The sequence below is a fragment of the Oncorhynchus clarkii genome, chromosome 10, assembly GCF_045791955.1.
Source record: "Oncorhynchus clarkii lewisi isolate Uvic-CL-2024 chromosome 10, UVic_Ocla_1.0, whole genome shotgun sequence".
In the NCBI taxonomy this organism is placed as follows: domain Eukaryota; kingdom Metazoa; phylum Chordata; class Actinopteri; order Salmoniformes; family Salmonidae; genus Oncorhynchus; species Oncorhynchus clarkii.
Window position 1 is genome coordinate 16,811,722 of NC_092156.1, and position 14,618 is coordinate 16,826,339.

Here is a 14,618-nt window from a genome sequence, read left to right on the forward strand (position 1 = left end):
GAGAAAAAAACATCTCAGACAAAATGTACCCAAGACCACGTGACGTCAACCACGAACATCGTCATGTGATCAAAATAGGAAGTGGCGTTAGTCTTTTCGTCTGATTCAAAGGTGCTAGGTTGGGTGGAAGCGCCCGATATATTTGATTGTTAACCTTCAAGGTTTCCCCATGAAAAGACGAAATCATTTGTGTTTAATAGTGACGACCATGGGGACACTTTTTCTGCTTATGGTGGTATTATATGGTTCAATAAATTCACAGGTACGTAGCTCCTTTCAATAGTTTTTATGGTATTGACTTACCTGTTTTGCTGACTGTCAGCATCATATCCTTCCTTCCTTGCCCTTGTTGAGTTAGCTAACAGTTGCCAGAATCAATAGTTACTTGTCATATGTGCCCTAATACATAGATTACACAATTATTTCTCACTTAAAACCCTGTTAAGAACTGTCTGTTTTAGAACAGGATCCTTCCTGTCTGTCTTGTTCATAAGATACCCTGTCAAAATACTGGTCTGCATTCAGTACGTCTTTGTACTGAACGACCAGTTGAACAACGGGATGGGTTGTGGTAAAGGCCCTATTTGAGGCAATCAAATCCATGATGTACTGTGGGTAAATGGTGACTGACTGATCTATAAATAATAATGGGTAGTTCATTATTGTGCAAAATGATTTGGAGATGAATCAGTCGGCTGCAATGTAGAACAAGCCCAAAGACAGTACAGTATAAAACCCCACAGTGGAGGTGTCATAATACCCATAAAACCTTGCGGCCAAACAGGGAAATGGTTCCAATCGTTTTCCAGCATTCATTTTACCCATAGAAGATTTTAGAAACACTTCAAGTAAGGGTTGTGTTTTGTGTAGACTGACCCTGGCGTGACATTTTGATAACCATGTGACTTTTATCAATATATTCGGCTCTATTTAATCTCAAATTCGAAAATGCTAATTAGCATCAAAGTAGACATGCACGTCATCTCAAGCTGACACCTTTGCTAACAGGTATTATGTCAATTTAAAACTTGCGCAAGACAGTTAACAGAATTGTCAATTTAAAGAAATGTAGCTAATTTATTAATTACTATATTTAGATAATTCAGATATTCTTACCTTTGCCTCAATTCAGCAGTCTCTTCCAAATCATGGTATTTATGGTTCTTTGTGATAGCCACATTAGCAGCTAATTAGTATTTCATTTTAGGGGGGTAAATACAAGTGAATATATTGATAAATCACCTTGTACTAGAGAGATTTAAACGTTTATCAAAACGTCACGGCAGGGTGATGGCGACCGCTTGCTTTCCAGCAGAAACAGTTTGTGCATATATTATGAGAACATTTTGTGTATTAATTACACTTTGGATGGTGTAGCAATGCATCCAGACACTACAAAGATACAGGCGTCCTTCCTAACGCAGTTGCCAGAGAGGAAGGAAATCGCTCAGGGATTTCTCCATGAGGCCAATGGTGACTTTAAAACAGTTATAGAGTTTAATGACTGATAAGAGAGAACTGAGGATTGTAGTTACTCCATACTAACCTAAATGACAGCTTGAAAAGAACGAAGCCTGTACAGAATAAAAAATATTCAAAATCAGGCATCCTATTTGCAATAATGCGCTTAAGTAAAACTGCAAAAAAAATTGACAAAGTAATGTCCTGAATACAAAGCATTATCTTTGGGGCAAATACAACACATCACTGAGTACCATTCTTCATATTTTCAAGCATGGTGGTGGCTGTATCATGTTATGGGTATGCTTGTCATCAGCAAGGACTAGGGAGTTTTTGAGGATAAAAAGAAACGGAATAGAGCTAAGCACAGGCAAAATCCTAGTGGAAAACCTGGTTCAGTCTGCTTTCCAACAGACACTGGGAGACAAATTCACCTTCCAGCAGACAATAAGCTAAAATTCAAGACCAAATATACACTGGAGTTGCTTACCAAGACGACAATGAATTTTCCTGAGAGGTCTAGTTACAGTTTTGACTTAAATCGACTTGAAAATCTATGGCAAGACTTGGAAATGGCTGTATAGCAATGATCAACAACCAACTTGACAGAGCTTGAAGAACTTAAAAAGAATAATGTACAAATATTGTACAATCCAGGTGCGCAAAGCTCTTAGAGACTTACCCAGAAAGACTCACAGCTGTAATCGCTGCCAAAGGTGATTATAACATGTATTGACTTAACTTTTTTAATCAATATTAGTCTTTTATTTTTCATAAATTCTAACATGTATAAAAAAATATATATTCTACTTTCACATTAGAGTATTTTGTGTAGATCGTTGACAAAAAAATGACAATTAAATCAATTCTAATTCCACCTTGTAACACAACAAAATGTGGAGAGTCAGAGTGAATGCTTTTTCTGAAGGCACTGTACCAGCAAGTTTATTACATGTCAATCCATATCAACAGTAATCAAATACAGTAAAATAATTAGCCCTAATCAAATAATTTCCCATTAGAATGCATAAGGCAATGTTTTGTTTCTTTGGCAGCAATCGGAAACATCTGGCCTAAAACCAGATTACAGACTTCTTGGACGACCACTGTACAAATTGGATATCAACTGGCCCAAATATCCCGAGCTTTTCAGCGGCGAGGTATTTGGAGTGGCTGTCAACCAGTATGCCGGTGTGGTATATGTTGCACAGGTCAGTATGTTATCTTGAAGTCCTGTATTTGATTTAAAACCAATGGTGTTATGATACAAAACTTAAAGAGACAAAGGGAAAAGAAAAAGCAAGGCTTAAAAAAACAGATTAACATTGTCATTGTAAAAACAGTGCTGAGTACAGATGTGCTGTACAAAATAGATGACAATGTAGGATATTAGGTATTAAATAACCAAACTTCTATGTCCCAGAGAGGTGAGACGGTTCCAAAGGTGCTGGTGTTCACAACAGACGGAGAGTTCCTACAGGCCTGGAACACGAGCACCCTGGAGATGCCCCATGGGATATTTTTGGCCGACGCCGCCACCAACCCCACCGTGTGGGTCACGGACGTAGGAAACGGTGAGGCCTCACAGCAGATCTAGGCCCGGTTTCCCGATAGAGATGGAACTTAAGCTTATGAGTGTAACGATGCACCTTTCCTACAACGGCCGAAGATGTAGCATGCGTTTCCCAAAACACCATGCAGAGAGAACGGTTGCTAAGTGCGTCGTTGGAGTATGTGTCGATACTGATAGGATCGAAAGGAAGGGAGTGCTGCTTTCGGATCAGCTTCATTCAGCTCTTTCCTCAACATTGTAATTACAGTGCATTCGGAAAGTATTCAGACCCCTTCACTTTTTCCACATTTTGTTACATTAAAGCCTTATTCTACAATGGATTAAATAAAACATTTTCCTCATCAACCTACACACAATATCCCATAATGACAAAGCAAAACAGGTTTTTAGAAATGTCTGCAAATTTATAAAAATATATAAATACCTTATGTATATAAGTATTCAGACCCTTTGCTATGCTACTTGAATTTGAGCTCAGGTGCATCCTGTTTCCATTGATCATCCTTGAAATGTTTTTACAACTTGATTGGAATCCATCTGTGGTAAATTAAATTGATTGGACATGATTTGGAAAGGCACACACACTTGTCTGTATAAGGTACCACAGTTGACAGTGCATGTCAGAGCAAAAACCAAGCCATGACGTCAAAGGAATTGTCCGTAGAGCTCCGAGACAGGATTCTGTCGAGGCACAGATCTGGGGAAGGGAACCCCAAAATTTCTGAGGCAATGAAAGTCCCTAAGAAGACAGTGGCCTCCGTCATTCTTAAATGGAAGAAGTTTGGAACCGCCAAGACTCTTCCTAAACAAGAACCCGATGGTCACTCTGAAAGAGCTCCAGAGTTCCTCTGTGGAGATGGTTGTCCTTATAGGTTCTCCCATCTCAAGATAGAACTCTTTGGCCTGAATGCCAAGCGTCACATCTGGAGAAAACCTGGCACCATCACTACGGTGAAGCGTGGTGGCAGCATCATGCTGTGGGGATGTTTGTCAGCTGCAGGGACTGGGAGACTAGTCAGGATCGATGGCAAGGATGGACGGAGCAACGTACAGAGATCCTTGATGAAAACCTGCTCAGGACCTCAGACTGTGGCGAAGGTTCACCTGCCAACAGGACAACGAACCTAAGCACACAGCCAAAACAACACTGGAGTGGCTTCAGGACAAGTCTCTGAATGTCTTTGAGTGGCCCAGCCATAGCCCGGACTTCAACCCGATCAAACATGTCTGGGAGAGAACCTAAAAATAACTGTGCAGCGACGCTCCCCATCAAACCTGACAGAGCTTGAGATGATCTGCAGAGAAGAATTGGAGAAACTCCCCAAATATAGGTGTGCCAAGCTTGTAGCGTCATACCCGAGAAGACTTGACGCTGTAATCACTGCCAAGGGGGCTTTAACAAAGTACTGAGAGAAGGGTCTGAATACTTATGTAAGTGAGATATTTCCGTTTGTTTGTTTTTTTCTAAAAACCTGTTTTTGCTTTTTTTTAATGGGGTATTGTGTGTAGATTCATGAATAAATCTGTAATGTAACAAAATGTGGAAAAAGTGAAGTGGTCTGAATACTTTCTGAATACGCTGTATTTCACAATACTGATGCCGTATCAGCTCCTATAGAGACATTACTATCTACGGCTGCAAATATTCTAATGCTTACCCAATAAAAATGCTCTAAATCACAGATTTTGCACGTTGCGCACATGTTCGGCTGCACCATTAATATTTTTTGACAAATTACAGATTGTAGCTTACAAGTAAGTAGCAAATAGAACTCAGTTGATTGAACATAATTTACTTGTTTTATCTTTTAATGCAGTCATCTCGGTTTTTATTTGAATCATATTTGTATATGTTGCTTGTTTTTATCAATTGCAAAGACATTGGCAACTTTGTATATGTAGTCAACTTTGTTCTGAAGTTATTGAGGTCACAGAGAGAAGGATAAACCATGCTATGTTTAGCAGAGATCTTCTGTGTATGTGACGCGGGAGGGCATAAAAGCATCTAACAAAGCACTTAGCTGTTCTACAAGTGGTCTGATGTAGGGTTCAGATTACGAGTGTTTTCAAGTGCAACGTTAACGATAGTTTTGGGAAACCACTCAAGAGATTTAACGATTGTCATACGAAGGTTCTAACGATGAATTTAGCCATAAAGAGCCACTGAACAGGCCGATTGGCACGTGTTTTTCTATTGCTCATTAGAAAACTAGATTTCAGTCTTAGAGGTGTGTTTCTTGACTGATTGCACATTTGGTTAATGAAGTTTGTTCCCTATGAGACACTGTAGATGCAGAAGCCGATTTCACTTCCTCAAATTCCCCAGAATTAATATATGAACTCATGAAATCTGTAATACATTTTTACATTTTGGCCGAGGATGTTTTAGATGCAACATTTTACATCTAACTAAAGGTGTTTGGTGCAGTATTTCTCAAGTAAAAACATTTACGAAGTGTTGTCTTATGTAAACAGTCGGAGCTGCTGGGCAGATCTGTCTCACTGACTATGCTATTGGATAGAGAGCAATCACCGCAGATCTTCACCCTGTGTTAGTGGGCAAATGGACATCGTCAAATCAAAACCTAACCTTAATTTACCTAGTGTGACACACAGATGTTCCAAACTCTGTTTTAGACCAGACTGACTTTATGACCAAAATCATCCTATTTACACTTTGTAGTCAATTTTGACTCTTAAAATAACTGTTTCTAACTCATATCGATGCCACATAGGCCATTTTCAAAGGGATTTGTTGCTTTTTAAACGCAGATGTTTTTTAAGATGCTTTTGGGAAACCGGGCCCTGGGTCGTGTTCATTAGGACACGCAACGGACAACATTTTGCAATAGAACTGAAACAAGCCCTATTGTGAACGTATTCTATGTACTAAACACTTTAGTGTTGACAAAATACGGTGTATTTACTTTGTTAGTCATACACACATCTGGCTGATAAACATTGGATCCAGCTAAAGTGCCTTGCCTAATAGAAAAGTTTTTACACAACCTCATCACTCATCTATTTCCCAAAATATGAGCCTCCTTGACCTGTCTGCTGTCTCATTGCTTAGAACGCTGCTGTAGTCTGTGTTTTGAGTGACTACTGTATTTTTCCTATCCAATCTGTTGTAGGCCCGTATGGTCACTCCATTAAGCAGTACTCTCCCTCGGGCAAGCTGCTCCAGGTCCTGGGCTCAATGGGGGAAGCCGGCTCTGGGGTCAACCCGCTCCAGTTTGACCAGCCCGCTGAAATCTTTGTCCACAGCTCTGGGGAGATCTACATAGTGGACGGGGACGGAGGGATTAACAACCGCCTCATTAAACTGTCCAAAGGTGATGGTAACATTATAACCACAGAGAGCCTAGAATAAGTTTTATATGTCATTCTGTGGTTATAACATTACGTTCTATGCCAGAGCCACACTTCCAAAATATAATTTCTATAACGGACATTCCCATTAAAGTTCTGGTAATTCTATTTGTATGGCCATTCATAGAAAATGGTGATACTACCCATTGAAATAACATAATGCTATAGCCATGGTGTGATCCATATTATAAACTCTATATGGTTTCTCTATAGACCTGGAGGTGCAATGGATGCACGGAGAGAAGGGCCAGGGCCTTGCACAGTTCTACATCCCCCATAGTGTGGCAGTAGATAACTATCAAAGGGTAGGTACATTGTGCAGGACTCTGCTGTACAAGCAGTGCTGTGTTGAAGACAACTTCAAGTTCAAAACCTTATTGTCCAATATTGTGAAGTGATGTCTAAGCAGGCATCTCATGGTTGAAATGCTTCACAAGCTGAAATCCAAGTCTCATCTCACTCAACTTCATAGACCTGTACCTGATACAGATTGATGGTGACATTTTCGTAGTGCAAACTAATTGTGCAAAGTGCAAGAAGTACTGTAAACTGTAGTGTAATTTAATGTGAAACTTTTCTTCAATTATATGCGTTATATGGGCTACCGAGTGGCGCAGCGGTCTAAGACACTGCATCTCAGTGCACGAGGTGTCACTGCAGTTCCTGGTTCGAATCCAGGCTGCATCACACCCGGCTGTGATTGGGAGTCCCATAGGGCGGCGCACAGTTGGCCCAACGTCGTCCTGGTTTGGCTGGGGTAGGCCGTCATTGTAAATAAGAATTTGTTCTTAACTGACTTGCCTAGTAAAATAAATAAGGAGGCGATTAATTTAAGTAGAGTTTATAAGCTGGGCATTACATAAATACACTGAGTGTACAAAACATTAGGAACACCTAACACCGACTGTCCAGGTGAAAACCTTATAGATGTCATCTGTTAAATCCACTTCAATCAGTATAGATGAAGGGGAGGAGACAGGTTAAAGGATGAGTTTTAAGCCTTGAGACATGGATGTGTGCCATTCAGAGGTTGAATGGGCAAGACAAAAGAGTGCCTTTGAACGAGGTATGGTAGTAGGTGCCAGGCACACCGGTTTGTGTGTCAAGAACTGCAATGCTGCATGGTTTTTCACACTCAACAGTTTCCTGTGTGTATCAAGAATGGTCCACCACCCAAAGAACATCTGTCCAACTTGATACAACTGTGGGACGCATTGGAGTCAACATGGGCCAGCATCCCTGTGTAACGTTTTCGATGCCTTATAGTCCATCCCCCGACAAATTGAGGCTGTTCTAAGGGGAAAAGTGGGTGCAACTCAATATTAGGAAGGTGTTTCTAATGTTTTATACACTCTGTGTAGTCTCCTCTTTTATAATGCATATTATTTAAGAAAAGTTTCAAACTAAATCACACTGCTAGATTATGAGGTTTATGGTAAGCTTTGGATTTTGTGGTAAGTGTGTGTTGTGGTGTTGCGTAGGTGTGGGTTGCTGACAGAGGAAACAAGCGAATCCAGGTGTTTAATTCTGTGACTGGAGACTGGCTTGGAACATGGGGAAGCTGTTTCAATGAGGATGCACCCTACTCTGTCAGGTTGGTAGTGATAGTCCCAATATTTACCTGTCAGTCTTATTTTGTTATCTTTCATGGACACACTGGTTTTGCTAACTGCAACTCAATATTAGGAAGGTTTCCTTAATGTTATGTACACTCAGTGTAATTAATTATCCCCATAGGTTGACACCAGACCAGAAGTACTTTGTGGTGGTGCAGCTGAACACCAATCAGATCTCCCTACTGGAGGCTCCACCTGTGGGTGTGATTGGTCAGTGCCAGGTGGTCAGTGTCATCCAATTGGCTGAAGACGTCAAGCCCCACCTAGTGGACCTGGACCTGAAGACGGGGGCTCTGTATGTGGCTGAGATTGGTGCACAGCAGGCTCAGAAGTTTACCCCATTCAGCCTGGGTACTGGCTTCCTGCAGGATGGTTGATGCACTCTATTATAGGCCGTGTTCCAGGCGGACAACATTGCAGACACATGACAGATCTCAGAACGCCTGGATTGGTGTTTAACATATCAGTTAACCACATCATGTGATAGCAATCTGATGCCCGACTGTGCAGTCTATGATCTGGGCACAGAACCACTGGCTGATGCAGTGCAACGTCTGCAATGTAGTTGGCCTGGACCACGACTATAATCTTTTGATGAGAAGTTAACATGTATATTTAAATAGATTCAAATGAGCCAGGCCACTTATTGGACAAATCAAAGATGCCATTTTCTCCTCGTACTGCTCATTTGAATAATTATTTACCCCAGGCTCACTAAGGTATAAAGTCCTTTGTATGTAACGTGCTACGCCAATCATGAACTCTTAGCCAGCTCCATGTTTACTGTTTAGTTCTTATGGAGGTATAGAAAAGTATTGCATGTCCAATTAACCAATCTCACTGGTCACTTACGTTAGCGGCTTGATGTTAACCAAATCTCATGATCCTGTTACTTAATTGCATGAAAGAAATGGTTGTAAGAACCATAATTTGAAATTATTTAAGGCAGCTATGTTTTAAAAGCGTCCAAGTCACTTGTGCTGTATGAGGTACTACTACTATCAAGTGAGAAACGTTTCTTACTTGCAGTATGTTTGATCACAGTAATATGACCAGTGCTATTCAGATTAGATTTGAAAGGGTTCGGTGTCATCCGCTAGCATCTTTTGCCAGGGGAAGTGTTGTGATATATGAAATGTGTGGTTTAGCATTGAAAGTGTATAACATAAGCTTTCTATGCAAAGCATAACATTATTATGCTTGTATGTGTATATGGTTTCATTGGGATTACAAGTCCTGTATTTTTTTGTGTTTTTACCCTGGGGAACAAATCTAATTTTATGGGGAAATTTTTACATTGCTTGCTCCTGAATATTGTTTATGGTCATATGCATATTTTGTTAAATTTGATTGTATGAATATACTGTGATTTGTTTCTGCTGCTTTTTATTAGTGCCATATCTTAGTCATGCTCTGCATCATTGAATTTTCAATTTTTATGTTGCTTGTTATTCTTTCATTTAAGGGTAAAGATTGACAGAAATAAGATCTAAATAAACTTTTTGAAAACCAATATTGTCATAGTGATATAGCTTCCCCTGGCTTTAGTCTGTCATTATTTTGATGCATGAATACCAGGGGAGGACACTCATAATAATTTCTGGAGTGGAGTGTAATGGCTGCAATAGAGTGAATAGAATGGTATCCAAAACATTATTATGAGCTGTCCTCAGCAGTCTTCACTGATGAATCCACAACCCCTTCATGTAAAGGGATTCTGAAAACAGCAAGACAAAGAAAAACAGACCAAAAACAGGAATTACAGTCTGAGTGACAAATGTAATTAGATTATCAATCCACAGCAATTGCAAACAAAATGCTGTTAGAAATCACACGGAACCCAAACCGGCTGCGCGCGTGCGCTATCGTGCATACATTTATTTTGCCCCACCCCGCCCACACCAAACGCGATCACGACACGCAGGTTAAAATATCAAAACAAACTCTGAACCAATGACATTAATTTGGGGACAGGTCGAAAAGCATTAAACATGTATGGCAATTTAGCTAGTTAGCTTGCACTTGCTAGCTAACGTTAATTTGTCCTATTTAGCTAACTTGCTATTGCTAGCTAATTTGTCCTGGGATATAAACATTGAGTTGTTATTTTACCTGAAATGCACAAGGAACTCTACTCCGACAATTAATCCACACACAAAACGGCCAACCGAATCATTTCTAGTCATCTCTCTTCCCAGGCTTTTTCATTGTTTAATTTATATGGTGATCGCATCTAAACTTTCATTGTATTACCACGCAAAACAGTTCGTCTTTCAATCACCCACGTGGGTATAACCAATGAGGAGATGGCACGTGGGTACCTGCTTCTATAAACCAATGAGGAGATGGTAGAGGCTGGACTTGCAGCGCAATCTGCGTCAGAAATAGGAATGAGTTCTATTTTAGCCTTTGGCATCGTAGACGCTCGTTGGCGCGTGAGCAGTGTGGGTGCAATAATTGAATAACATGGATTTCTACATTTATTTTGCGACGCTCGCGCACGCGATGTGTCTGGTCAGCATGTAAGAGTCATTTAAACTCGTTTTTCAACCACTCCACAAATGTCTTTTTAACAAACTATAGTTTTGCCAAGTCGGTTAGGACATCTACTTTGTGCATGACACAGGTCATTTTTCCAACAATTATTTACATACAGATTATTTAATTTATAATTAATTCACTGTATCACAATTCCAGTGGGTCAGAAGTGTACATACACTAAATTGACTGTGCTTTTTAAACAGCTTGGAAAATTCTAGAAAATGATGTCATGGCTTTAGAAGCTTCTGATAGGCTAATTTACATCATTTTAGTCAATTGGAGGTGTACCTGTGGATGTATTTCAAGGCCTACCTTCAAACTCAGTGCCTCTTTGCTTGACATCATGGGAAAATGAAATGAAATCGCCAAGACCTCAGAAAGAAAATTGTAGACCTCCACAAGTCTGGTTCACCCTTGGGAGCAATTTCCAAATGACTAAAGGTACCAAGTTCATCTGTACAAACAACAGTACGCAAGTATAAACACCATGGGACCACGCAGCCTTCATACCGCTCAGTAAGGAGACGTGTTCTGTCTCCTAGAGATGAATGTACTTTGGTACAACAAAGTCAAGGTATTGGAGTGGCCATCACAAAGCCCTGACCTGAATCCTATAGACAATTTGTGGGCAGAACTGAAAAAGTGTGTGTGAGCAAGGAGGCCTACAAACCTGACTCAGTATACACCAGCTCTGTCAGGAGGAATGGGCCAAAATTCACCCAACTTATTATGGGAAGATTGTGGAAGGCAACCTGAAATATTTGACCGAAGTTAAACAATTTAAAGGCAATGCTACCAAATACTAATTGAGTGTATGTGAACTTCTGACCCACTGAGAATGTGAAGAAAGAAATAAAAGCTGAAATAAATAATTTTCTCTACTATTATTCTGACATTTCACATTCTTAAAATAAAGTGGTGATCCTAACTGACCTAAGACAGGGAATTTTTGCTTGGCTTAAATGTCAGGAATTGTGAAAAACTGAGTTTAAATGTATTTGGCTAAGGTGTATGTTACTTCCAACTTCAACTGTAGGTGCTCCTTTTGTCCAGGTGGGAAAGGGTAGTGTGGAGTGCAATAGAGATTGCATCATCTGTGGATCTGTTGGGGCGGTATGCAAATTAGAGTGGGTCTAGGGTTTCTGGGATAATGGTGTTGATGTGAGCCATGACCAGCCTTTCAAAGCACTTCATGGCTATAGACGTGAGTGCAATGGGTCAGGAGTCGTTTAGGCAGGTTACCTTAGTGTTCTTGGGCACAGGGACTATGGTGGTCTGCTGAAAACATGTTGGTATTACAGACTCAGACAGGGAGAGGTTTAAAATGTAAGGGAAGAAACTTGCCAGTTGGTCAGCGCATGCTCGCAGTACACGTCCTGGTAATCCGTCTGGCCCTGCGGCTTTGTTAATGTTGACCTGTTTAAAGGTCTTAATCACATTGGCTGCAGAGTGTGATCACACAGTGTTCCGGAACAGCTGGTGCTCTCATGCATTTTTCAGTGTTATTTGCCTCGAAGCGAGCATAGAAGTAGTTTAGCTCTTGTCAATGGACAGCTCTCGGCTGTGCTTCCCTTTGTAGTCTGTAATGGTTTGCAAGCCCTGCCACATGCGACGAGCGTCAGAGCCGGTGTAATACGATTCGATCTTAGTCCTGTTTGATGGTTAGTCGGAGGGCATAGCGGGAATTCTTAGAAGCTTCCGGGTTAGAGTCCCGCTTGAACGCGGCAGCTCTAGCCTTTAGCTCTGTGCAGATGTTGCCTGTAATCCATGGCTTATGGTTGGGGTATGTATGAATAGCATTCTCATATATAAATACATTTGATTTGATTCATATAGGTGTTCCTTTTGTCCAGATGGGAAAGGCCAGTGTGGAGTGCAATAGAGATTGCATCATCTGTTGATCTGTTGGGGCGGTATGCAAATTGGAGTGGGTCTAGGGTTTCTGGGATAATGGTGTTGATGTGAGCCATGACCAGCCTTTCGAAGCACTTCATGGCTACAGACGTGAGTGCTACCGGTTGGTAGTCGTTTAGGCAGGCTACCTTAGTGTTCTTGGGCACTATGATGGTCTGTGCCCATGTTGGTATTACAGACTCAGACAGGGAGAGGTAGAAAATGCCAGTTGGTCAGCGCATGCTCGCAGTACACGTCTTTGTAATTCATCTGGTTTGGGTACGTAAATACTGATGAAGCCAATGACTGATGTGGTGTACTCCTCAATGCCGTAGTGTTTGGGTTGCGTCAATTTGAATCTGGTATCAGGATAAATATGACACTGAGTCACCGATTGTATGCTTTGTATTTTTTATTAGCTAAGCAATAAGTGGTAAATGCCATTTGTATATATACAGGCTCTCTGTCCCACCTCGCAGGGCAAACAGAGAACTGACTTGTTCCTGACAAAGATATTATAATATACTTTGATGACAGAAGTAGTTCCTGCTTCCGAGTCGGCCTGTCAGAGTAGAGACTGGGCGTGGTTAAGACACACCCAGCCTATCATTGATTGTTGGCGCAGAGGCTGGTCCCAGCCCCCTAAGCGCTTCAGCGGTCAGTCGTTGTAGCTGTGTAGAATATACAGTTATCAGGCACCTGGCTCCTGTTATCTAACAAAAGACAGTTTGTTCTCGCAACACTACGTTCTGAATGTGCCCCCCCCCAACTCATTGCACAGTTCCTGTCTTCATGTTATTCTGTATTTTTCCATCATGAGAAAGGCCCATGGCCATGAAACTGTTAACAATGTCTCAAGTCAGCTATGTTGCATAACACATACATCCACACAAGCCAACAGCAGATAATATTCAATCACATATATGGTAACGACTATAGTGCCTAACACAGAATCCTCATAGTAGGATTCCCGGAACATATTCCAGTCTGAGCTAGCAAAACAGTCCTGTAGCTTAGCATCTGCTTCATCTGACCACTTTTTTTTATTTATCTCATCACTGGTGCTTCCTGTTTAATTTTAAGCAGTTATCACCAATCTCCTGTGATGGATATACTGACAATATACATGTCTCTCCACACAATGGGAGTCGTTGTCCACAAAGCAGCATGGCGGGCTGTCTAGCTCCCGCCTACCATTTCTTTGGAGTGATTGATACATCTCATTATTGTAATCTATTTTTTAATCTTCAATCAGGGTTGTCGACGTCAACTGCTTGATTTCAACGGAGAGACGCTATGCTACTAGCCTCATGGCATGAATATGTATAGCCATCTCTGATATAACGTTTTTTTAAATCAAAGTCGCAGGGGTGTCACGTGTCCTACTTAACGACCCTGGGTTTATAAACGCGGATATAGACTCTGCCGCACAGTCGGTAGTGCGCTGGAGTTCGGGCCTGAAGGTCGAGGGTTCGAGAGTTTCAATACACTGGTGTCAGAAGTGGGATCGGACCTTGCATCCACGAGAGTGCGTGTGCTTGACCGGTGAGCGCGTTCCTGTTAAACGTAGAGTCGCCAGCTAGCGCGAGGACGCGCTCTTTGAAAGGATTAGTGTAACGACCCTGGGTTTATAAACGCGGATATCGAGTCCGCCGCTCGAGCAAGCTTTTGCTGCGGAGTCGATATCCGCGCTCATAAACACAGGGTCGTTACATTATATTAGTACACTCGTAACAATTTAAGCATTACGAAACTCCTATTTGAGCAAATAAGCCATTCATTTTTGTTGTTGACCAAATTCGATACTCATTGACTTTGACACCAACTGCTGGAGGGAGACAGATTTTTCCGCCGAGTTGAGCATCTCCCTTCCTCCAACCCAACCACTGTTTAAAAATGAAATTTGAGAGAAATGGTATGAATGGGCGGGATTTTTAACTTGTGACTGTGGTAACTAGTGACGACCAATGCCAAAACCAGTGCACAAAGAATGTCAACAGTGACGTCATTGGGTCCTAAAAAAGTGTTAGAAAAACAGCCTATCTGGATTTATGTTTCTTGGTATATCTGTATGGGTTTATTTTTAACCGTTTTTCATGATTATTCCATATGTGAAAAAATAAGGGGGTAAGATCCCAAAATTATCAATATTAGATCTTAAC

The 14,618-nt window shown here is 41.1% G+C and overlaps 2 protein-coding genes across 3 annotated transcripts in view; both read left to right on the plus strand.

Moving 5' to 3' along the window:
* The first annotated feature begins 83 nt into the window (after nucleotides 1–83).
* On the plus strand, nucleotides 84–9,535 carry LOC139418066 (NHL repeat-containing protein 3-like). The gene is made up of 7 exons (XM_071167228.1): nucleotides 84–262; nucleotides 2,517–2,672; nucleotides 2,885–3,035; nucleotides 6,169–6,369; nucleotides 6,620–6,711; nucleotides 7,888–8,000; nucleotides 8,144–9,535. The coding sequence occupies exons 1-7, from the start codon at nucleotides 170–172 to the stop codon at nucleotides 8,397–8,399; spliced, it is 1,062 nt and encodes a 353-aa protein (XP_071023329.1). The 5' UTR covers nucleotides 84–169; the 3' UTR covers nucleotides 8,400–9,535.
* A 4,390-nt stretch (nucleotides 9,536–13,925) lies between these two features.
* LOC139418070 (EMSY transcriptional repressor, BRCA2 interacting) overlaps nucleotides 13,926–14,618 on the plus strand; it is a 31,769-nt gene continuing 31,076 nt past the window's right edge. The window contains exon 1 of one of the 2 annotated variants that reach the window (XM_071167235.1): nucleotides 13,926–14,371. The gene's annotated coding sequence lies outside the window, so the exon portion shown is untranslated. The remainder of the gene's footprint in view (nucleotides 14,372–14,618) is intronic. The other variant, XM_071167234.1, reaches the window with a different exon arrangement.